This window comes from Podarcis tiliguerta, assembly GCF_965153285.1.
Source record: "Podarcis tiliguerta genome assembly, chromosome: 17".
Taxonomy (NCBI): Eukaryota; Metazoa; Chordata; class Lepidosauria; order Squamata; family Lacertidae; genus Podarcis; species Podarcis tiliguerta.
In genome coordinates this window covers 14,743,896-14,768,786 of record NC_139550.1, presented here as the reverse complement: position 1 = coordinate 14,768,786, position 24,891 = coordinate 14,743,896, and the positions used below count along the sequence as shown (strand labels likewise).

The 24,891-nt window shown below is 46.1% G+C and overlaps 1 protein-coding gene across 18 annotated transcripts in view; it reads right to left on the bottom strand.

The window, feature by feature from the left end:
- Nucleotides 1–24,891, bottom strand: part of PALM2AKAP2 (PALM2 and AKAP2 fusion) — a 216,475-nt gene that overhangs the window by 66,973 nt on the left and 124,611 nt on the right. For 6 of the 18 annotated variants that reach the window (XM_083419494.1, XM_083419505.1, XM_083419507.1 and 3 more), the window contains one exon: nucleotides 24,033–24,100. In XM_083419494.1, the coding sequence (XP_083275620.1) occupies nucleotides 24,033–24,100 (68 nt within the window). Of the gene's footprint in view, nucleotides 1–10,080; nucleotides 10,142–10,448; nucleotides 10,517–11,015; nucleotides 11,616–11,853; nucleotides 12,466–24,010; nucleotides 24,101–24,891 lie in introns of those variants that run through there. The other 12 variants (XM_083419512.1, XM_083419495.1, XM_083419506.1 and 9 more) reach the window with 11 other exon arrangements.

Here is a 24,891-nt window from a genome sequence, read left to right as displayed (position 1 = left end):
CTCTATGTATGCCTTGCGGTACACATGCACCTCTGGACTGAAATGAAATATTAAGAGCTTTGTTCGAAGATCCATTACTCCCATTATCGAAGGGCATGATAAATCAGGAGTGGCGAACCTGTAGCCCTACATAATGCTGTTGGACTGACTACATACTCATTTGGCCATGCTACCTGGGGCTGTTGAGAGAGCTAGAGGCAAACAACATCTGGAGCACCAAAAGGTTATCCACACCTGCTATCAGGGTTCTGCTCTGTAAAGATCCGAAACATCCATTACTGTATTAGGATGTGAAAATACAAAAACGGCTTCAGATAGCCCCCTTTCATATATCCAGTGGGGATGAGCAGAAAATCAGAATGCTGAATAAGAGGAACAGTCTCTCTACCCTGCTATGCTACATCTGTGCAATTCTTCCTTTCTTTTTAAATCGTACAAACAGAACCTCTGCACAACTGAGCTTCTGTATGGAGATGCCAGTTGCACAAGGAGTTATCTATCTGGTGGCCAGGAAATGTGTGTATTTTCTTTGCGAGGGTCTGGAGAACATGACAGCTACGTTGGCTTTGGGACCAATCAACTGGCTGTCTAATTTACTTCAGTGGCCATATTGCCTGTGCAAACCTGGTCCTTGAACTTCCCCACTAGTCTTGCCTGGCATTAGATGGTATCCTTAGTTTCACTTCAGTATAGAACCAGAGCCTTGACTACACATGCCGCAGAATGAGATGGAAGTATCCTGAAATGAACCAGGGAGAGCAATTATTTTTCAGGTCGCTCTCAGTCTCCACTGTGCCCTTTTTCTAATTTTAACAGGAAAATTGGGGCAAACAGCAGTAATGTGTGAGATGGATGGAATGGAAATGCTGGAACTCACTGGGGCAGGGTGGGGTGGTGGGAACGTCAGAGGAGCTCCCAGGCTGGCAGCTTCGGTGTACTACAGGTGTGAATCCTGTTTTCACAGTAGCCAATCAGATGCCAACGGGAAGACCACAAGTAGCACGTGAGTTCTACCAATGCAGTGTTATAAACTCAGATATATAAGCTAGGGGCCAAATGGCTCCTTAAACCATGATTATAGCCACCAAAATGGAATGCTTAGTTGCCATTTGGAGGCAAGATGGCTCTAAAGCAGCGGTTCTCAACTTGGGGGGGTCCCCAGATGTTGTTGGACTACAACTCCCATCATCCCTGAGCTCTGGCCTTGCTAGCTAGGGGTGATGGGAGTTGTAGTTCAACAACATCTGGGGACCCACAGGTTGAGAAAGGCTGCTCTAAAGTCTTATTTTTCAAATGACAGCTGACTGTGATTGATTCTCAGTTATAAACATCTGGCTAGTTCAGATGACAACCCTGAGCTGGGTTAAGTGCTTTGAGAACTTAAAAGAAGAAAAGTCACTTGGTCCAGGGACAGTCCACATATATTGGCCTATTCCAACCTCTTTTTCTTAATGGTGACTGCTCCTGCTCAGGCAGCACAGAAAAAGCATTTCGGTTCCAGAAATTCATTCTGACTGTGCAGATAAAACATAACTGATAGAATTCTACAGGGTGGGGTATTAGTGTATAAAAACAGTCCAGATCCAATGATCCCCAGGCATGCACCTCCAGGTGGTGGAGCTGTCAGGCGCCACCCTGGCACCTTCACTTGGTTGCAAGTGATCGAAAGGAAGGTGGTGCACATGTCTGGTGCCTGGCTAATTTCAAACCCTGGCAACCATTTGTGTCCCCAAGCAACAGGCATTCAGAAGTATAGCATCTTTGATACTAGCTGCAGTACACAGCCATCATGACTAGTAGCCACGGACAGACTTTGTCTTAACCCTCTTAAAATCCATCGAAGTTGGGGGCCATCACTGCACCTTCTGCTAGTGACATCCGTAGTTTTAACTAGGCTCTGTGTGAAAAAGTACTTCCTTTTGTGTGTCCGGAATCTACCAATATTTGGCTTCATTGGATGACCCTGGGTTCTTGGTATTGTGAGAAATACCACTTTCTCCATACCACACATAATATTGTACAGATCTTTCGTAAGAGGAGCCTGGTAGATAAAGCCAATGGCCCGCCTAGTCCAGCATGCTAGTCTCACAGTGGCCAACCAGATGCTTCTGCAAAGCCCAAAAGCAGGACCAGTGTGCAAGAGCACAACCCTCTTTGGTGGTTTCCGGCAACTGGCATTCAGAAGGATACTGTCTATGGAGGCAGAGCACAGCCATCATGGCCAATAGTTACCTCCATGAAATGCTTCTTTCTACTCCTGAATATATCCAAGTGTAAGAAAATCATAGCCTGGAAACTGGGGCTGGAGCTGGATCTGGACACATCAATGAAGCGTTTCAGTTAAATGCATTGTAAATTTAAACAGGGAAAACAGGTAGAGAGAGATAAGACTCCACAGAGCCATCTGATGGTACAATGTTATATCACATATAAAGGTAAAGGGACCCCTGACCATTAGGTCCAGTCGTGGCCGACTTTGGGGTTGCGGCGCTCATCTCGCTTTATTGGCCAAGGGAGCTGGCGTTTGTCCGCATACAGCTTCCGGGTCATGTGGCCAGCATGACTAAGCTGCTTCTGGCGAACCAGCACATGGAAACGCTGTTTACTTTCCCGCTGGAGCGGTGCCTATTTATCTACTTGCACTTTGACGTGCTTTCGAACTGCTAGGTTGGCAGGAGCAGGGACCAAGCAACGGGAGCTCACCCCGTTGCAGGGATTCGAACCGCCAACCTTCTGATCAGCAAGTCCTAGGCTCTGTGGTTTAACCCACAGCGCCACCTGCGTCCCTATATCACATATACAAAGCATATAAATCGCTTTTTCTTTACCGATCTAGCTCAGTCATCATTATATGGTAGGGGTGTTGCGATTGTTCTGGCTACACTGAAGCATAAAAGGAAAGTTGCAGGTAAAAAGGAATTTGCTGCATAATCCTAAACATGTCTACTCAGAAGTAAATCCAACTGTGAGGCTTACTCCCAGGTAAGTGGGTTTAGGACTGCACTCTTAGGTGAGATTCCAATCAGGTTTAGGAACGAGGTTTGCATCCTACTGAAATTTGTAGGCGGTATTTGTTGTTGTTTTTAAAAAACATGTTCATAGACTCATGGAATTGTAGAGTTGGAAGAGACAACAAGGGTCTTCTAGTTCAACCCTCTACAATACAGGAATATTTCACCCATCATGGGACTCAAACCTACAACCCTGAGATTAAGAGTCTCATGCTCTACCAACTGAGCTATTCCAGGTTCTTTAAAAGTAATTGTTCTAGACATTTCCATAGCCAGCAACTTCAAACACATTCGCCTTCCTTTTCTATTTTTTACACGAGATTAAATGTATTACTAAGATCACATAAAGCAAAACAATTTTGTTACTGTTGCTTTGTTCAGTGTTTGTAGGTAGGACCTGTACTGTTTTTATTTACATTAGCATATGTGAGGAAGTTAAATAAACTGGAAGCTATGGTAGGCAACATCTAAAAGGAAATAAACAGAAGCTTGCAATAGTTAGACGCCTGAACAAAACTGCTCATTTTGTGACTGGAAATGAGTTAATTGCTGGTGTGCCTGAATTGTCTATCTGCAAATCGGTATTTCCAAGGGAATGTTGAAAAGGAAAAATCACAGTGAAAGTGGCAATAGAAGAGATAATTGTGGGTATTGCACTTTGCATGTTACAAAGGCATGTCATTTTCCAGTGAAGCTTGCCATAAATAAAGTATATGCACAGCCTACTAATACAAAGCTGTGCATTCAGCTTACGTACTGACTCCCAATGCTGAGACAGCTTTGAAAAAGTAAGACTTAAATTAATGAATCCTTTCCCTGCTTAAAATTGCACACTGACTGGCTAAGGAATCCCAATAGGCTTTATCAGTTACAGAGCAAGAACTTGACCAATGTGTCCATGGCCCAGAATTCAGTTATCACTTTTGACCATTTTCTTATAATCTGCTTTCTAGTTTGTGGCAAACCACAGTTTGCCGTTGCATCCAAAACAGCAAACCAGGGTTTCCATTTTCTGGTTTGCGATCACAGCTTGCAGGGCAAGCACCAACCACAACTCACCAATGCAGGTGTATTGACAAACAACGAAGTAGCTATTTAAGGCCAGTACAAGAAGAGGAAGAGGTGAGGGGGATGGCATGGGTTCAAGGTTGAGTCATGCAGTGCCTAACCACGGTTTGAAGTTACATGTGAACTGAGGCATCATAACAACTTCCTTGATTCATTCCACCGGTAAAGTCCACAGCTCCTGTGACCAACTACATTCTTTTCATGGCACCCCTGTGGGGCTCAGGAGCCCAGTTATGTCACCCCTTGCCTGCAGAGCTGGCAGCCTCTCACCCTTTTTCAAACACCCTCCCTTGAGGAGGGTTCCCTCAGCCTCCTCTCCTCTCCCCTCTCCTTGGGAGTCAAGCTGGGCAGCCGCCGCTGCCGCTCCTGGTCTCTGAGCTGCCCTCTCTGTCCCAAAGAGAGGAGCCTCCTCACACTGCCCCACAGGGGCCCAGGACTTCCCAACAGCTGTCTGGGCTCACTCACCCACTTGCTTGCTTACTCTAAGGCCACCTCAGCTCCTGGCAACCAGCACCTCCTGGCCAGCCCCAGAGGACCATTTGCCTGCAGAGCTTGTAGACAGGGTTGCTGCAACAAACAGCTGCACAAGCCTTTGGGAGGCAGAGATGCAAGAGGGCATAAGAGGGGGCAGAGGCCAGTGTTGCCCGCAGCACCCCTGACCACCATTCAAGGCATCCCAGGGGCCCATGGGAAAACCACTGCCACAAGGAGTAAATCATCTGAAGAGAAAACTATTGCCAGAGCCAAAGAGCTGCTACAGTATAGAATGATAATTAAGGGACTGGAGTTCTGAGGCAGGATATCCTGGGTTCTAATCTCACACATGACATGGCAGAAAACCTCAGTTTGCCATTCAGTGGGTGACCATAGGCAATGTTCATCTCAGCTTTTCTCTCTTTCTCTCCCTCCCTTCTTCTCATATGCAGTATGGGATAATGACTGTGACCTGCCTTACAGGGTTCCTGTAAGGATTACTAAAGTAATGTATATGAAGAAAACTAAATACTATGTAAGCATTATATAAATAAATGCTCAGTATTTTTACTAGAATTTTACTAGCAGTATTTTTACTGCTACACGTGAATAAGCTCTTGAGATTTTCAGGACCTCTGGCACTTCCTCATATTTCTATCCAGCATAATAAACATTGACACCCCACCTAATGCTTTCTAGATACACTTGAACAAGTCTCTTGCTTTCTGTCTCTTCCATCTTGCCATAGTCACATACTCTTCTAGTACTCGACTGATCCCATCAGTGCCCCTTCCTATCATTCAAGCAAACTCAAACCTGTCCAGTTTAAGCTGCAACTGAAATTACACACGTTTGAAGGAGAAAAAAAGTCTGTACATGCTGAACCTATGAACTTGTACAGCTTATCTGTGCTATTTAAAGGAATGTGTAAATATGGTTAATTTACTTAGCAGCTCACCTGGATGATCTAAAACAGCAATCAAGACAGGTGCTTTAAAACCCAACAGGAAACACAACTGTTATCTTAAAAAGAAAGAAAGGTGTAACTGGTCTAGTGTTCCAATTACAGAACAACAACGTTAAGGGCAAAAGCATCCTCTGCTAAGCCCCATATCCCCCAAATGGTTCGCAAAAGCTTGCAATGAAGCATCATCACCAGTTACGTCACTTGATCTCCAGAATTGTCTTAAATCAATGAAGCCCCATAGTCCAGGGACTCAGCTAGACTAGTAAAGAAAAAGCAATTTACAGTATATGCGTTGTATATGCGATATAACATTGTGCCACCAGATGGCGACGTGGACTCCTGTTTTTTTCTACCGGTTTCCCCTGTTTAAATTTACAACGCTTTTTTTTTAAAAAAGCGTTTCTTACAGTCGGTGAGGGGTATGAATAAATTTGGGACATTTGCTGTAAAGATGGTAGCACATCAACTTAAAATATGGCAATTTCTTCTGTATGCCCTCTCCTCTCCCCCCCACCCCCCACATTTTTAACAATATGAGGACTGTTTCCCAGACTTTGTAGAAGCTTGTGGTTTCTCTAAAATATATATCTAAAGGTGCAGCACCATGATTACATGGTATAGAAGTATATTTTAGGAAACTAATTAACTGAATACAGTGGTACCTCAGTTTACGAACTTAATCCGTTCTGGAAGTCCATTCTTAAACCAAAACTGTTCTTAAACCGAGGCGTGCTTTCCCTAATGAGGCCTCCCGCTGCCAGTGCCCTTCCACTGTTCGGATTCTGTTCTTAGACCAAGGTAAAGTTTGCAAACCGGGACACTACTTCCGGTTTTGCGGAATTTGTAAACTGAATAGTTTTTAAACAGGGCTGTTCTTAAACCAAGCTACCACTGTAAAAAATTTATTTATTTATTTAATAAATCATTGGCTGCTGTACGTTTAAGTTCAGATAAAAGTATTTTTGGTTTTTTAAAAAACATGTAGGAAGCAGTCCATGCATTGACTTTTTGGAATATGTACACCGAATACTAAACACCTTAAATGCATACGTCACCAGCATTTCAGCCACTTCTACATGCATTGACTTAAAATGCATTGTGAACTAGGAATATATGTATTATAGTGACCCCCCCCCCCCCAAATGGGGTGGTTGGGTTAGGAGTGGCTAAGCAACAGAATAAATACTTTCGTAGAATGGGCATTGTTCCTTTGGCTGTCGAGTCAATACAAAATACAGCTGTGAGAATGAAATAAATCCCTAACAGATATGAGAAGCCTCTGCAAAACATTCACCAGGGATGAATACCAATTCACATGCCCAAGCGCTGAGATAGTGCTGGAATCTCAAATGGGCTCCCTCACAATGCTGAAATGTTAATCAGGTTTTCCAATACAGAAGACAACAATCTCCTATCTCCATTCTGTTAAACAGTCGTTTTATATACACAGAGGTATTCAATCTCACCCCACACCCCAAGTTGCAGAGCTAAAGTGATTTAGTTAAAGTGTGACCACAATAAACAATTCACATCATCAGTGCCCATTCCGGACAAGGATTTTAACACTAATGTGCAACTCTCCTTTTAACTTAAATTTATAAAAACCACTTAATATAAAAAACAAACCACTACATTGCTTACGTAAAATGTAACAGGAAACCACTACATTGCTTACGTAGAATGTAACAGGAAAAGTAAAGTCATATAAAGCAGAACATCAAATGACACTTTTCAAAAGCTAAATAAAATCCGAATGACATCATATGCAGTACCGTAGATAACAATGAGCAATGCACAAAAAGAAAAAGAAATAGTTTTAAGAATTAGGAATCAGAATCCAGGTAAGCTTGGGTAAACATGTTTGTCTTTTAAGTGGCATTTAAAGCTGGTTCCTGTTTCTACTTCTTGAACTATCTAGAGAAGGGTATTTCAAAGGGTGGGTGACACCATTAAGGAAGTCTGCTTCCATAGTGTCACTGTTTCCATGTCCCCACCAAAGAATTAACAGCAGGGTTTCCTTGGAAGATCTTAAGACTTCAGAGAGATGGTCTGCTTCTAAGGAATCCTTCAAGCCTTTTGGTAAACAGTGTGTTCAGTTAAACACAGCCCATACAACCTTAATATTTGTGCTCGTGTAATCTCACTGAATACAAGTTGTACAAGTGACAATAAAGTATTTCAATATTTCAATTTCAATATTTGCAGAGAACACAGGTACTAGAGATCCACCGATCATGGAATTTGTTACTCGTTTGGCATTAATTTGAAAGAGGAGTTAAGCACATGCTTAAATATCTCTAGTTGGAATTAATTGTACTTAACTTCGGCTTGATCTTTTTTGTATATGTTTTTTGTGCATTTTCTGATTGTTGTTATTACTGGACAGCATCCTGGGAACTGTTTGGTTCAAGGGCGTGCTAGAAAATTTTTATAGACTAAATAAAGTGGTCTGGTCAACAGACTGAGCTCTGAGCTAGGAAATCGCCAGCTTAAGCATTGCCTCATGCCATGAACTCACTCTTGTGGCTGTTGGCTAGCTGCTGTATCTCACGGTGAACCTCAGATCTGCAATATTTATCAACAGGAATGTGGTTTCACATAGTTAGGGATGCGATACAATCCCCTATCTTTCCTTTTGTGCCTATGAACTCCAAAGCAATCCCATTGAAGAAAAACTACCCTGGTTTTAGGTCTTTAAATCACATCAGATTTTTTAAGGTGCAGCCACCCAAAGTCAAGCACCTGCTTAAATCTTGACCACTAAAATGCTGACAGCTTTGGCTGAATTAAATAACCTTTCTAAGGGTACAATCCTATTCCTACTTACCTGTGAGTAAGCCTCACTGGACTCAATAAGACTTAATTCTTATAGACGTGTATGAGATTGCAGTGTAAAAGTACATGCAGAAATAAAAGTGAAGTCTATATTATTTTCAGGTTCCTGATGCTAATTTATCAAACCTAAAAGGTTTTAAAGGGAAGTCAGACTTGGAAATAAAACATACTTGTTGAACAGAAATTCTAAAAAGGCAATGAACTTGGAATATAGGTAAAGCAAATTACCACGGGATAGAAACAAGTCCATCAATAAATGGAAATGACAGAAACATGAGTCTTCAAACTCATGAGTTTCAGAGTTTTCAAATATTCTAGTAAGTTTTCCTACTCGCTTGCTAATTAATTTGCTATTTGATTGTGCACATACTCCTTTTCATGCCACTTCTTTGCAACCCATGAGCTCAGAAGCTCCCTCTTCAGGGTTCACACATGCTTGCAAATCCCATGGGCATGGAGTTCCAAGGGTAGGGTGGGGCAATTGCACCCCCACCTCACCAGATGAACCATAATCTCCAGGTCCCAGGTATCATTAAAAAAGGTAAAGGTACCCCTGCCCGTATGGGCCAGTCTTGACAGACTCTAGGGTTGTGCGCCCATCTCACTCAAGAGGCCGGGGGCCAGCGCTGTCCGGAGACACTTCCGGGTCACGTGGCCAGTGTGACGAAGCTGCTCTGGCAAGCCAGCGCAGCACACGGAACGCCGTTTACCTTCCCGCTAGTAAGTGGTCCCTATTTATCTACTTGCACCCGGGGTGCTTTCGAACTGCTAGGTTGGCAGGCGCTGGGACCGAACGACAGGAGCACACCCCGCCGTGGGGATTCGAACCACTGACCTTTTGATCGGCAAGCCCTAGGCGCTGAGGCTTTTACCCACAGCGCCACCCGCGTCCCTCAGGTATCATTAAAAATAAATAAATAGCAAGTTTCTAGCATTTGTAGAACCTGAGACAGGAGGAAAAAAGTAAAGGCACGATTCCTCTCACTTTTTCCGTGTGTGATTCTCTCAACCTGCTTCCTCTTTCAGTGTTTCAGTTTGCCCCCACCCTGAGAAATTCCTAAGACCACCCATGCCCATGGGCGGGGGAAGGTGTTAGCTACTGGGAGGAGGAACCTGAGCAAGGAAGAGATAAGGGAAGAAAAGATTACACATCCCTCACCTGCTGCCTCTTTTAGAAAGGCCCTTAGGGGCTACAATGACTTAGCTGTATGTAACCTGCCCTTAGGCTCACATTCTAACACCTTTCCGAGAGGGAAGAAATGAAAGGCGACTTGCTTGCTCAATAATTTAAAGAGGCAGGAATATTTAAACGAAACAGAAAATAATTAACTGTCGTGCTCACTTCACGGCAGAAACCCAGGGAGCAAGTGGGATCTAGTGGTGACATTCAGAAGGGACAAGCCATGTAACTGCAGGTGTCGCCTGGAATTTGCAACGGTCAGAAAACCTCCAGATACAACCTTCGCTTTTTAAATGCTTCTTATTTCAAACCAACTAGTTGAGGATTCGGGAAAATGGCACCCGAATATGCTAGTATCTGTGGACATGGCATTCTATACAGAGAGGAAGTGCTTTGCATTCCATTCTGTCCTTCATTTCCCTGTTCGCTTCATGCGGAGAGATGAGGCAATGTCCTGGTCCTTTTTATACTGAGCACTTCTGAACCGTTTGCTGTACTTTCTCCCCTCTAAAGAAAAAATAAAATGCAAAAAGCACTGCCCCTACCTTAAATATACATTCCCCTGTTTTAAGAATGGAAGTTGAGACCTCCCTTACCTCCTGAACCCTGCAAACCACAACCAAAGCCTTCAAACTGTGATCCTCAGCGACCACACAAACACACACATACATGCACTGTCAAGTTGACTCTGATACTCCCAAGAATCATAGAATCATAGAGTTGGAAGAGACCACAAGGGCCATCGAGTCCAACCCCCTGCCAAGCAGGAAACACCATCAGAGCACTCCTGACATATGGTTGTCAAGCCTCTGCTTAAAGACCTCCAAAGAAGGAGACTCCACCACAGATGCCCTTCCAGAATCCCAGCTACCTCCTCAGCACCCAAGTTATCTCACCTTACTTCTCTAGTTACCTGTGCTCTCTCTGAACTGTAGGGGGATGCGGTTTTCTCACAATTCCCCTCATATCTGATGGGGAAGAGGCCAATGCAGTTGCAAAGTCTAAATGAACAACCATGGTAATGTTCACAGCCCATGAAGCCACCACTCCATGCACATTGACTGGCGAAGGATCAAGTCATGTTTCCATCAGCCCACTCAAGCCTTGCGTGTCCCCACAGTCCCCATAAGCAGTTGCAGTTACTACGTACACAGTTCCCTCCACCACCCAACGTATTACATTTGGACCCCTAAGTGTTCATACCCCCCCCCCACATATTTGCATGTGGGTGGCCGAGAGGAAAGCAGCTGCGTCGAACGACTTATTCTTGGGCGCACTCAAGGTTAAAAGGGGTGTGTGCATCCTTTTTCACAGCGGGTGTGATTGCAATTATTTTACCCCTCATGATAACTATGGCAAGGTCATGCACGTAGGACAGAGTTTATCTGATGCCTGAGCATGCACACACACCCCCCCCCTCTCTCTCTCTCTTAAAAAAATAGAAGAAAAGTAAAAGGTTTTGTGCCTTTGACATGCATACCTGATACGTGCTTATCAGTTAATGCTGCAATTCTTACCACGGAGCAAGTCGCACTGAGCTCAATGCAGCTTTCTTCCGAGCAGACAGGCTTCCAAGGCCCTGCATGCACATCCCTGCGAGTCAATCTCAGTGTGTGAGAAGTGTGAGGCAGCCACAGATCCAGAGCCTGGGGGGTGATGCCAGAGAGGGGTGGAACTGCCCCGAAATGGCACCCCCTCCCTTCTCCAGCACAGCTTCCCATCAGGAGCCCCGGTATCGCCCCCCTCCTCATACACATAGACACACACACACATACAGAGAGAGGAGTGCCAACTTGAATAAAATATTGGGGGGGACAGGTAAGCCCCTTCCCACATAATCGATCACATGATGCAGTGCACACACACACACACACAATTTGAATGGCAATGCCCATCAACTTGGGGGGGGGGCTGGCTCTCTCAAATATTTTAAGGGGGGGCGAAGGGGCCTCGACCCCTATGCGCGCGCCCGCACACACACACACGCACACACAAGCTCTGTAGCTGTGGCCACACCAAACCAACCCCGAGAGCAGCCCTGACCCTCCTTCTCCCAATGCATGCGAGGGCTTTGCAGGCAGCAACTGCTCCCTTGCGCGCGCACAGACCCCTCGGCTCCATCACGCGGAGAAAAAGATGGACGCGGGGCAATTCTTCCCTTTCCCTCCCGTCCCCTTTTCGCCCTCCCGTTGCCAACAGTTGCTCCCCCCTCCACCGCGTCCCCACAACAAGCCCCGAAGCGAAGAGCACGAGGCGGCAGCGTTGGGCGCCCAGGCGGAGGGAAAAAAGGAGGGGGAGGAGAAATGAGCAGGAGCTACCTCAGTTCTTCCTCTCGCCGGCTTCTCCAGCAAGCGAGCCGAGTCTCTCAGCCCGGCGGCGGGGTCTCTCGCTCTTCTCTCTCGCTCGCTGCGCCAAGGCGCGCGCGGAGGGAAGCAGGATAACGCACGCGAGCAGCCGTCTCTTTCCTCCGCCTCCTCTTTCTCCGGCTTGCCTCCGTGGCCGGCTGCCGCTTCCAAGTTTAGGAAGTGTGGCAGCAGCAGCAGCAGTAACACAGCACACACTCTCCGGTCTGTGAGGAAGGGAGGTGGGCGTGTTGTGAGGCAGCTTCACCGCAGGACATGGAAGCCGGCTGCGAACGCGCGCGCTCTCTCTTTTGCCAGCTCGCCACGCTGCTGCCGCCGCCGCCTCCTCTCCTCAGGCTCGCGCCTCTGCTGCTGAATAATAAATAAATAAGCGAACCGGAGCTCGCTGCTTTCGGCCTCGTTCGCTCCGTGCAGCCGGGGCGGGGTGGGGGGCGGCGAGAGGCAGCAGCAGCCGCCGCCTCCGCCTCCTCTCAGGTTACCTCAGCATCCATTCGAGGCTCGCGCCGCGCCTGCAAAAAGAGCTGCTGCTGCTGCTCTCCGCCCTCCCGCCATGGCGGGGATAAGGCCAACGAAAAGGCTCCGGCCAGCCTTCAAGGCGGTGGGCCACCAGGGGAAAAAAATGACATGAAATAAAATCCATCTTCGGGCAATATCTTTCATAAGCGCCTAGGTTCCAACTCCTAGAGGCTGGGGTCCCCTCGCCCCCCCCTTTGGAGCCAACTATTAGCCCCCCAATAAAATAATTGAGGGGGAAAGTCCCCCTCAGTGTTGATGGGAGTTGCCATGCAAATGGTGGGCATGTGCTACAACTTGTGGTCGATTTTCTGGGGCTGGGGGCTTTCCCAGCCACCCAATATTTTATTTAAGTTGGCACCCCTGGTACCCCCAGTAAAATCCATCATAGGGCAATATTTTGCATAGGCCAATAGAAGGGTTATTTGTGGGTTCCAACTTGCCACTCAAAGGATCCAACGACTAGAAGCTGGGGTCCTCTCACACCCTCGTTGGGAGCCAACTACTAGCCCTCCAATTGGAGAAGAGCCTTTACCAAAGGTGTCATGTGTTTTAAAAGGTAAAGGGACCCCTGGTCCAGTCGTGACTGACTCTGGGGTTGCGGCGCTCATCCCGCTCCACTGGCTGAGGGAGCCAGCGTACAGCTTCCGGGTCATGTGGCCAGCATGACTAAGCTGCTTCTGGCAAACCAGAGCAGTGCACAGAAATGCCGTTTACCTTCCCGCCGGAGCGGTACCTATTTATCTACTTGCACTTTTGAACTGCTAGGTGGGCAGGAGCTGGGACCAAGCAACGGGAGCTCGCCCCCGTCGCGGGGATTCAAACCGCCAACCTTCTGATCGGCAAGTCCTAGGCTCTGTGGTTTAATCCACAGCGCCACCCGTGTCCCATCATGGGTTTTGAAGATGCTCAAACTCAGGACGAAAGGGAGAAATGTGCCAAGAGGAAGGCACACTTGGCAAACCCTCGCCATGATCAACTCCTGCCCAGAAACCTATGTGCCCACTGTGGAAGGACGTGTGGATCCAGAACTGGCCTCCACAGTCACTTACAGAATCACTTTTAAAACCATGTTCATGGAAGACAATCTTACTCAGCTACGAGTGATCACCAAAGAAGAAGAACTAGCCCCCCAATAAATTAATTGAGGGGAGCCCCCCCATTGATGGCCATTGCCATTCAAATGTTGTGCATGTGCTGCGTCTTTGTGATTGATTTTGTGGGGCGGGACTTATCACACACACACCCCTCCAATATATTATTCAAGTTGGCACTCCTGTTGCCCCCTGCTGTCTCAAGTGGTTTTTATGGCTAAGGATGCTTTATGCTCAGCTTAAGTTATGGACTGGGAAAGCCTGGCTTCAGCTGCACCCGCTTCTTGGGACCTCTCCCCTGGGCTACTGGAATGCAGCCTGTCTGGAGCTGCCCTTGAGGACCATCCAGAGGCTGCAGTTAGCGAAGGAGGGGGATGTTATGTTGCAGAGTGGGTCAGCGCAATGGGGCCATGTGACACTCGTCCTTAAAAGTGCAGCAGTGCCTGCGAGGGAGCTGCAGCCAGGCCCAAGTCAAAGAATATAAAGGATAAAAGGAAGGAGAGCGCTGCTACAGCACTGCTATGCACTAGGCAGCTCCTGTTCATTTCCAATAGGGCATGCACAAGACGACTTCCTAGTGAATTGTGTGCTATGGGTCAGCTCTACCTCCCATTCAAAATCTGTTGCCAGAGACAGATGGTGCCACTTGGGGCTGGTTTCACTTCGACAGTGAGGGCTACATTGCTCAGGGAGGGCGCATGAGAAGGATGCAACAGCCATGCCTTTTCATGCTGCCTTCTCATGCTGCCCTCCCCAAGTGGCTTTGCAAGACTGGGACAGATCTGGCTTGGCAATTGCCCCAGAAGTCCTCCCTACGCTACGTCCCTGTCTTCAATGGCAGAGAGATCACCTAATTAATAAACTTGAACTATTTGATCACTAGATAGCTCAGAGCAGTGCTGTTCAACCTTTTTTTCAAAAAGGGCCAGATTTGATGAAGTGAAGGGCCGTGAGGGCCGATCAAAGGGCCAACCAAAGTTGCTAACCTTTTATTAGGATTGAAGTTGTTGAGCTGTTTTTAGGGTTGTAGTTGCAGAATTCTAGGATTTTACCCCAGAAAATAATCTGCCACAGGAGCCTGATTAAACCAACCAATAGGCCAGATTAGGCCCCTGAAACAGACTTAGGACATGCCTGAGTTAGAGCATGGTGTTGATAATACCAAGGTTGCAGATTCAATCCCCGTATGAGACAGTTCTATGATTCTGTGACCCACTTCCCCTGTTTATCTTAATCTTAATGAACTTAATGTTGGTGGTGCTTCTTTCTTGGCCCACACAATATAGCAAGCTATCTCCCATGTTCCAGTTTTCCTATTTCCTATGTGAGGGTGTGTTTAATTAATACTAATTAGGCAGGAGGCTATTAATAAGTCACAGAGGAAATCAAGTGCTGTTTTATCATGCATATTTTAGTAAGTCTTGCTCATTGCCTGTGATTTGCATTTCAAAACACTTGCAGCAGCGGAACAAAATTTGTCTTAAATGCTTTTAATAAAGTTACATTTTCTTAATGTTCACGTCTTGCTTTTGGATATGCATTGAAAAATAAGCAGAGACATGGAACAATTCCTGGATCATTTTAAGAACCAAGCATTCTGGAATGTGGCAGGAATGCAGATGCAAAATTAGGTACCGTAAGTTATGGAAAACGGATGATTGGCAGTTGTTATTGCTTATTAAGGATTCAGATCTGCAAAGTACATGTCCCCCTCATAGGTGACACAAATCAGCATGTAGAGATATCTGAAGCACGTAGCAGGGTGCAACAATCAGCTGATTTCCTGCATAAAACTCAAAGGCATCAGTTCTTCCAGGTCTACATGGTACTGGCCACTAAGAATGTAAGAAAAGTCTGCCAGATCTGGCTAATGACCCATCTAGTCCAGCACCCTGTACTCCCAGTGACCAACCACATGCCTTCTTCATCTTCTTTGGTGATCACTCGTAGCTGAGTAAGATTGTCTGTCTTCCATGAACACGGTTTTAAAAGTGAGTCTGTAAGTGACTGTGGAGGCCAATTCTGGATCCACACATCCTTCCACAGTGGGGACATGGGTTTCTGGGCAGGAGTTGATCATGGTGAGGGTTTGCCAAGTGTGCCTTCCTCTTAGCACGTTTCTCCCTTTCGTCCTGAGTTTGAGTGTCTTCAAAGTCCATGACAGGTCCATGAGTTCTACAAGAGAGGGATAACACCCCTCCCCACTGCTACCCTCATTCTCAATGCCATACATAATTTTATAAACTTCTGACATGTCCACTCCTACTTGCCTTTTCACTAAACCTGTGCTTTTCAACCAGTGTGCCATGGCACCTGGGGATGCCTTGAATGATGGTCAGGGGTGCTGCAGGCAACTGGCCTCTGTCTCCCTTTCCTTCCCTCCTTCCTCTGATGCCCTCCTGCATCTCTGCCTTGCACGTCTGTTTGTTGCAGCAGCCCTGGCTACAAGCTCTGCAAGCAAATGGTGCCTCTAGGGCTGGCTAAAGGGTGCTGGTTGCCAGGAGCAGAGGTGGCTCAGAGACTCCCAAGGAGAGGAGAGAGGAGAGGAGGCTGAGGGAACACTCCACAAGGGAGGGTATTTGAAAAAGGGTGAGAGGCTGCCAGCTCCGCAAGCAAGGGGTGACATAACTGGGCTACTGAGCCCCACAGAAAGAATGTAGTTGGTCAAGGGAGCCGTGGACTCACAAAGGTGGAAAACCTCTGGTCTAAACTATAAATCCCTAAATGCTTCAGCCTTTCCCCACAGGAGAGTTGCCCCCTGATCATTTTGGTTGCTCTTTTCAGAACCTTTTCCAATTCTACAATATCCTTTTTGAGGCAAGGCAATGAGAACTATATGCAATATTCCAAATGTGGCGGCACTATAAATCTGTGTAACGGCATTATGATATCAGCAGTGTTGTTTTCAGTTCCTTTCCTAACGATCCCTAGCATGGAATTGTCTTTTTCACAGCTGCCACACACCAGCTTGACATCTTCATAGAGCTATCTTCTGTCTCATTTCTGGTCAGTCACTACCAGTTCAGACCCCATAACTGTATATGTGAAATTAAGATATCTTTGCCCAAACATGCATAACTTTACCCTTTGCCATTTTACTGCCCATCCACTCAGTTCATTCCATGTGGGGCTCTTCAGAACCGCCCCCCCACCGCTTTTATCGAATCCTGAGCAACATCAGCAAACTACCATGCTACATCAGCAGCAGAGTAGCTTAGCAGAACCTCCATATGCAGAAGCAGAATATCTGTAGGTGTCAGATGCTAGTACAAGCTGTGGGGTGGACCATAGTCATCATATTCTGTGAGTTTCCCAAGGCAGACCATGGTCTGATCCTGCAAAGCAACTCATATACACTTAACACACTTATCTGAACAAATGTTTTCATCTTCACTGGGGACGAGGGACATATTTTGGTTCCAAAAATGAATGGAAATCTAGAGATCTCCTTTTTAGGCTCTTCTCCGGATACAATTATGTAGAAAAGGGAAACACAAAGATTTGCGGAAATGTTTATGTTTGAAGGAAACAGAACTCCGAGGCATTCTTTGTGTGTTTCATGAAAGTCTAATGAACCTAGGCAATCCATCAGTCACACAGCAGAGCTGTGGGAAATGTGGAGGTCACCTTCATACGCACTTTACAATTGCAACATAGGAATATCTAATATCACAAGCATGCAGGGTAGCCTGGTAAAAGAGAAGCAGTATGGGAGGCAGGAGATTCTGGAAGGACACCAAATATTCATTAATAAACTCTGTAGAGATGTGAGGATTCTCTCTAGGGGGGTGGCCACTTCCCAGCTGTGACTTTTACAACCCAGCCCTAAATATATAATTATGTGGAAGTCTTGCTATAGTCAGCAGAACTTACAAGGCAGTGTACGTTTAGCATAGCAACCCCAGAGGCAAAATGCAGCCTCTATTGCTGGTTGTACCAATTCTCCAGACTGCAGGTGAGCAACTGCAAAGGAAATCCTATACACAGAACTGGTGGTGTGGTTCCCCACCACCACCAAGAAAAATAGGTACTGGAACTCACCATGACGTCGTTCCAGTAAGTCGCAGGGGACTCAGGGCAGTCCTGAACAGCCGCTTGTTTTACAACAAGCCACGTTCACTGACCGCAGAGGTGCTTAGCACTATAGCAATCTGTTTCCCTAGCTGGTTTGGCGGTCACCCCTGGTTCTGGTGCAGGTCAAATAAATACACCCCCGTCTCCCTTGTTCTCTTCGATTCAGGCAGATGGCTAGGGCAGCTCAGAAGGGCCCTTGTGGAGAAGTAGAAGCTTGGCTGGAAAGCTTAAAGCCTGCCACTGCTACATGGGAGACAGATTGAAGAAAAAGAAGTACGAATTGGCCCTGCCCTGACTAATCACGACTAGGAGTGGCTAGGAGCTAGGTCATAGATCTAAAAACAAAGTATAGACTCGCACACGCTGGCCAGATTCCATTTGGGCTTGAAATGCTCTTTTTGGGCTTCCCAGAAGTACGGAAAGTCAAGAAGCTGGTGGGGTAATGTTGGCCTGCAATGGCGCCCACCTTAGAGGTGCTGGAACTGCACTCTGGCATATTTTGGCTGAAAAAAAGCACTGCATACAACATACCTACTCAGAAGTCCCACTGAGTGAATGGGGCTTCACCCTAGTTAAGTAGGTAAAGGATTGCAGCCTAGAAGTTTGAATGGTCTCTAATGCTGTTTTGTTTTTTTAATCGTCTCCGCATGTTCCAAAAGTGATGCAGTCCAGCAACCAACATATGACACGGGGAGTCTGAGCATAAGGCAACAGCCTTCCCCCTAAGTCAGGGAAAGAAAGTGGCAAGGGTCATTTCGCTTACTAAGAATTCACGTATCCCCAAATTTGAGAACATAAAAGGAAGGGAGAAAACAGGGCTCTTCAAAATGGACAAACAGCTGGCATCTTTTCACGCCTTTATTTGACATGTGGCTGAAGGCAAACCTCCCTTGGACAGCTGGTCCCTATAAAAGCCGCTGTAGGTGAAAGAACAGCTGCTCCTTGCTGTTACAGGTGTCGCTGTGGAGAGTCTCTTTCGCTTGCTTATAACTTGCTGGGATGAAGTCTTTGCATGAACTCAAGGCAAATTGACTTTTGAGTATAAGCTTCCCTAGCTGGTTAATCAGAATAATAGAATGTTGGAATTGTAGAGTTGGAAGGGACCCCAAGGCTCATCTAGTCTAACCTCTGGCAATTCAGGAATCTCAGCTAATGCAGCCATGACAGATGACCATCCAACCTCTGCTGAAAAACCTCCAAGGAAGGAGAGTCCACAACCTCCAGAGGAGACCGTTCCACTGTTGAACAGCTCTTGCTATCAGAAAGTTCTTCCTGATGTTTAGTCGGAATCTCTTTTCTTGTAACTTGAAGCCATTGGTTCAAGTCCTACGCCCCAGAGCAGGAGAAAACAAGCTTGTGCTCTCTTCCATGTGACAACCCTTGAGGTATTTGATCTTTGGGATCTTTCACCCCAGAGTGCATCCATTTGAACTAACTTCCATTCGCCATTTTGCTGCCCGATGTCCTGAGCCCTGTGGAGGCGTCTTGGCAGGGTCTGGTCAGTGGAGTAACAGAGCAAGTGTGCCAAACTGGATCCTGGGGAGGGGGGGGGGCTACTGATCTAGATGCCAAGGAGGGGCTGAGCAGGTTGTGAGGGGAGAGTCCCACTTCAGTGTCACTGGATGCCTTGACAGCCACCTGACCTGACCCAGAGCAATTGCAATGACAAACCAACCCCACCCCAACAATAAATGCTGGCTACTGGTAATTGTCTGGTTGCGGGTGGCGCTGTGGGTTAAACCACAGAGCCTAGGACTTGCTGATCAGAAGGTCAGCGGTTCGAATCCCTGCGACGGGGTGAGCTCCCATTGCTCGGTCCCTGCTCCTGCCAACCTAGCAGTTCGAAAGCACGTCAAAGTGCAAGTAGATAAATAGGTACTGCTCTAGCAGGAAGGTAAATGGCGTTTCCGTGCGCTGCTCTGGTTTGCCAGAGGCAGCTTAGTCATGATGGCCACATGACCCGGAAGCTGTACACCGGCTCCCTCGGCCAATAAAGCAAGATGAGCGCTGCAACCCCAGAGTCGGTCACAACTGGACCTAATGGTGAGCGGTCCCTTTACCTAATTGTCTGGTAATGTCGAATAAAGTCTCCCATCCCTTGCTATCTCCTCACGTTCTCCCATAACAATGAAGAGGTAGGCTTTGTAAATGAAAGAAAAGAACCTATCATTCACATAGCAAGCTCTTCCTTCTTTCTCCAGTCTGCTAAAGCCTTTGGGAAAAAAAGAGGAAACCCATTAGATCAGTGATGGCCATATGTGGCCCTCCAGCTGTTTTGGGACTATCACCCCTGACCACTGGTCCTGTTAGCTAGGGATGATGGGAGTTGTACTCCCAAAACAGCTGGAGGGTCAAGTTGAGTCATCACGGCAGTGATGAATCCATCTCATCCAATGCAGTTGTGACCACTTCCAAAATGAATACCGAGAAGAGAATTTCTTATGATAGTTGTTAGCACAATGGGTGGACGGACATGGTAGGAAGTTCCATCCTGTTCACAGCTTGCAGACAACAAAAATGATGCTTGTGCATTGCTGTTTAGATAGATTAGACTAAAAGTAACTTTTTCAGTGCCCTGAAACTGCCACTGAAAAATCAAAATCCAAAAATCAGAAACCAGAAGGAGACAGGGAGTGCCATTTACTTCAAAGGCATCCACTATAATCATAACTGTGGGACCTAGAAAGTGATGGGATGAAACATGTGGTTTATGCATGCGCAGTCTATTGGAATGCAGTAAATCTACTGGTCATCATATGATCTCTGAGTGAGAGGCTTTTTCTTGTGTGCTCCTCTCTCTTCTGATCTCAGGCAGACACAGATTAGATTTCCGTTCCGCAACCGAAATAGCAGGCTGCACACAATGAAATTAGCTTAGTGTCTCATAAACTGAGGATTCCCAAGACACTATGGCAGAGGCGTGTGTTAACTCACTCTTTCCCAATCGAGTAGGTAAAAAGGGATGAAATAACTGAAACAGATGCCATGCGTCGCCTACAAGTTTCCTTCCTTGTTTCTGAACTGTAGCTTTTGCCGTCTTCCAGAAATGAAAGCTGAATTGCTAATAGAACCCTAAAGATACGACAACCCAAATCCAAACCTACAAAAGCAAATCTCCTGGGTTAGATACCCTGAACGATGCCAACCAGCTGTTCAGCAGGGGAAGGAGGGGAAATAAATACAGCCTTCTATCCTGAAGGAGGGAGGGGAGCAGCGCTGTGGGTTAAACCACAGAGCCTAGGACTTGCCGGTCAGAAGGTTGGCGGTTCGAATCCCCGCAACTGGGTGAGCTCCCATTGCTCGGTCCCTGCTCCTGCCAACCTAGCAGTTCGAAAGCACATCAAAGTGCAAGTAGATAAATAGGTACCACTCCGGGGGGAAGGTATGTAAACGGCGTTTCCGTGCGCTGCTCTGGTTCTCCAGAAGCGGCTTAGTCATGCTGGCCTCATGACCCAGAAGCTGTACACTGGCTCCCTGGCCAATAAAATGAGATGAGCACCACAGTCGGTCACGACTGGACATAATGGTCAGGGGTCCCTTTACCTGTACGTTTACCCTGAACAGCCAATCTCCAGTCAGTGCCCCTCCATCCCACAACTGCCATCACAGCACCTAAACGGTATCCCTGAACTTAACTGGGGAATGTGAATTTCTCTGTCCTTGGGTGTATCAGTATCCTGCAGACAGGCCACAGGCTCCACAGGCCAGCAGTACAGTTTGCTACCCATAAGGAAAGGGAACCTGTGGGCTTTCAGATGTGGCTGGAGTATAACTCCCATCATCCATGCTTGCTGAGGTTGGTGGGAAGTAGAGTCCAACAACATCTGCAAGGTCGCTGCTTTAACAGGTGGTCTTCAATAAAGCTGGTGTTGTTTAACAGAATCAGTGTCACCAGTGCAGTGTACATGCGTTCAAGCATGGCTAGGCAATCTGTGGGAGCGCACTGCTGGGACAATCAGATTGGCTCTGCTGGTGCACTGCACAACCCCAAGCTTGCCCCCATCCCCCTCCTAAGTAACATACCCTCCAACATTCCTCAGATGAAAATTGGGACATTTCTCACTCCACCTCAACTGACCTTCCTCGAAACCCCCCTTTTTTTGTCTCCCTCCTCCCCTGCAGAGCATTTCCCATCAGAGGAAGGGCGAATTTGCCACCACAATTACACAAACAGAACACACACACACCCCTCCACCATCATGATAAAACCCCTTGATCTCAATCTTATTTTATTTTATTCGTTGGTAGATTAACAGAAAGAAAAACACACTCCAACAAATTTTAGAGAGGGGCAGGATTGGATGTGGAGGCACAAAACATATATTTTTTAAAATCAAGACTCCTTGCGCTCTGCTCCACTCCCCCTTTCTCCCTGCCCAGGACAGCCCTGTCCTCTGCCCGCCCCTCAGAGCTGGTGCATCACACAGGACAGGGCCTCGCTGCCTGCAGCCTCTCCTTCTCCTCCTTTCCTGCTCTCCAGCAGTTGCTATGAGCTGCCCAAGGGAGGAGGCAGGCAGTAGCAGCCATGGAGAGGCAACAGAGTGCTCAGGGGCGTAGGAGGGGTCGGGATGCCCCGGGTGCCACTATGGGAGGGGTGAGAAGATGGCCCCTGCTCACGCGGCTGCCCATATGGCCACCACACGCGAGCGGCAGCCCGTACAGACTGCATATGTGCAGCATCCCATACGGACTACGCATGTGCGGCATCCCATACGGTTGCCACATATGCGCAGTCCGTACGGGTTGTCACATGCCCTCTTTGAAAAATGTTTGGACACCCTTGGCATAAAGGATGTCTTATGGCACACGGAGGAAAAAAAGAAAACACTTCCATCCACATTTAAGTGTCATCTAGCTGCTAAAATTATTGCTGAATCCAGCATTTCAGATGCCTCCATGTCAAGGGCATCGTTGTTTCTCCATAAAAACAAAGCCCATCAATTTAGTTGTTTGATAAGCCAAACAACAATGACAACAGCATGTTAAATAGGCATGATCTGCTGGATAATGTGGTCTAACTTCTTCAATATAAAGTGTGCACAGTTAATTAGACTGCAATATAGTAGATGAAAAATCACTCTGTTGGCATGCAAATTCGGGGGTTGATCTGAGTAACTTTACAGTGGTACCTAGGGTTACAAACACTTCGGGTTACAGACTCCACTAACCCGGAAGTAGTACATTGGGATAAGAATTTTACCTCAGGATGAGAACAGAAATCGCACGGCAGTGGCAGCGGGAGGCCCCATTATCTAAAGTGGTACCTCAGGTTAAGAACAGTTTCAGGTTAAGAAGGGACCCCTGGAACTAATTAAGTTCGTAACCAGAGGTACCACTGTATTATTATTATTATTATTATTATTATTATTATTATTATTATTATTACAATGAGGGTTTGGTTTGCTAGCAGGCCTCTGAAGTTGCTCCACTATTCTGTTTGTTTTCTCTGCAAAAGTGTTTTGCTGATTTTGCTCACATCACATGAATAACACTGAGTCAGCTTCCCTATTGGAAAGTGTTGCCAATGTAATTAAACCTCCTTATTCAATAAAGGTTCTTTATTAAAAAGCGACACTTTTGGAAAACAAACAAACAAACAGGGAAAATCCTTCCAGCAAAAGACCCCTGGCATGTGAATGTGCTGGTGTTCCCCTCCTCCTTTTTCAGCTGCCTTTTTATGGGAGTATGGGAGGCATAACTGAAATACTTTTCACTAATTTGCAATTCACGGCTGGCTTTGAAAAACCTACTCCCCCCCCCCTTCAACTAATTGGAAAACGTTAGCACATTTGACAGCTCACATCACGCCCTTGAAGGGCATCTAACTTCCATTGATATTCATAGTTGAGGCTTAAACCAGTAGCTGGCAATATTCCCAAGTTGTTTCCCTTCAGAGAAAAAGTGGGGCACTTAAAATATCTCAGGTAGCAATCAGCAGTTTGAGAACTGACAGCACTGTGTGCCCTGCAAATGGATGTTTGTGCGAGTGCGGCTTTGGCTGTTCTGCAGGAAGGGTGAGAGAGCAATCGCGCTTCCCTCTTAAAACTTCTGGGCCACGTCTACAGAGAGAGGGAGGAGATATGTGTCTTATCAATGCCGTGAGTGCCAGAAGCCCTATCATCATCATCATCATCATCGATTTATCAATCACCTTCTAAACAAGCGATGCTCAAAGCGATGTACACTACAGATCATTAAAAGCAGCTCAAAACAAAAACAGCAAATACATATAAAACACAACTAAAACCGAAATAGACACTCTGTCAGGGCTGGAGTCACACGCAGGTCAGCAGATCTCTGTTGACAGTGAAGTTAACTCTTTATTCAACATCCAGGTTGTAATATTATAGAAGCTACAAGGCAAAAAAATGCCCCTTACTCAATACTGGTTGCCATGGGGCATTTAGGAAAACATACATTCATAGACTTACAAGAAGGTTCATATCAACTCACCGTGGCTGCCACTTCCACCTCAGTGCTTTCAGTTATTTCTTCAGGCCATACATTAAATCCCTTAGTTTCTGTGAAGAAATATATATTTTTAAATATAAAAAATTGTTCTATTCGTAGGCCATTAAAAAACCAAACAGAAATCAGCAGTGCAACAACAGAAATCAGTAGTACATATTAAAAACAAGCAGAATGAGTAATATTAGCAGAAATGTTGGGCTGACCCAAAAATTATGGTGGCCTGTCTAGATCCAAAGCATCATACTAGTTTTGTACAGCCATGGTAGCTTTAGACTTGCAGTTTCTCAAAGTGCAGCAGTTGCAAATCTACATTAAGCTCTTTTTTTTTTTAAAGGGAGGAGAGTTTCAAAACCAGGTTAGTCATGTGGTATGCATGGGACACAGCTGTGCAAAAGAAAAAGGATAAAAACTGCATGGGGTTCCTGCTTGTTCTTAGGGATATATAACTAGAAAAGGACTATGGAACTTTGTTTCAATATATGTTTACGGCAGCGAGACTATTGTATGCAGAAAGATGGAGAGACTCACGATTACCAACAATGGAAGAATGATTGTTAAAATGGACAGACTGCACTGTTTGAAACATGGCAACCCTAACATATGGATTTGGGGATTGAAGATAATGTTGGTTTATAGAAAATGATTTTGTTGGGTGTTATATTGCGGCAGATGAAGTGACTATTGTTTATATATAGCGAACAGATGAAGAATGGGAAGTTCTTTAATTTCTGTATTTTTTCTTTTCCAGTCTCTCTTTTAAATTCTTTTCTCCTCCTTCCCTTTTCTTTTCCTCCATGTTTTTATTATATTTAACGTTGGATAAAAATATATATTTGGCATT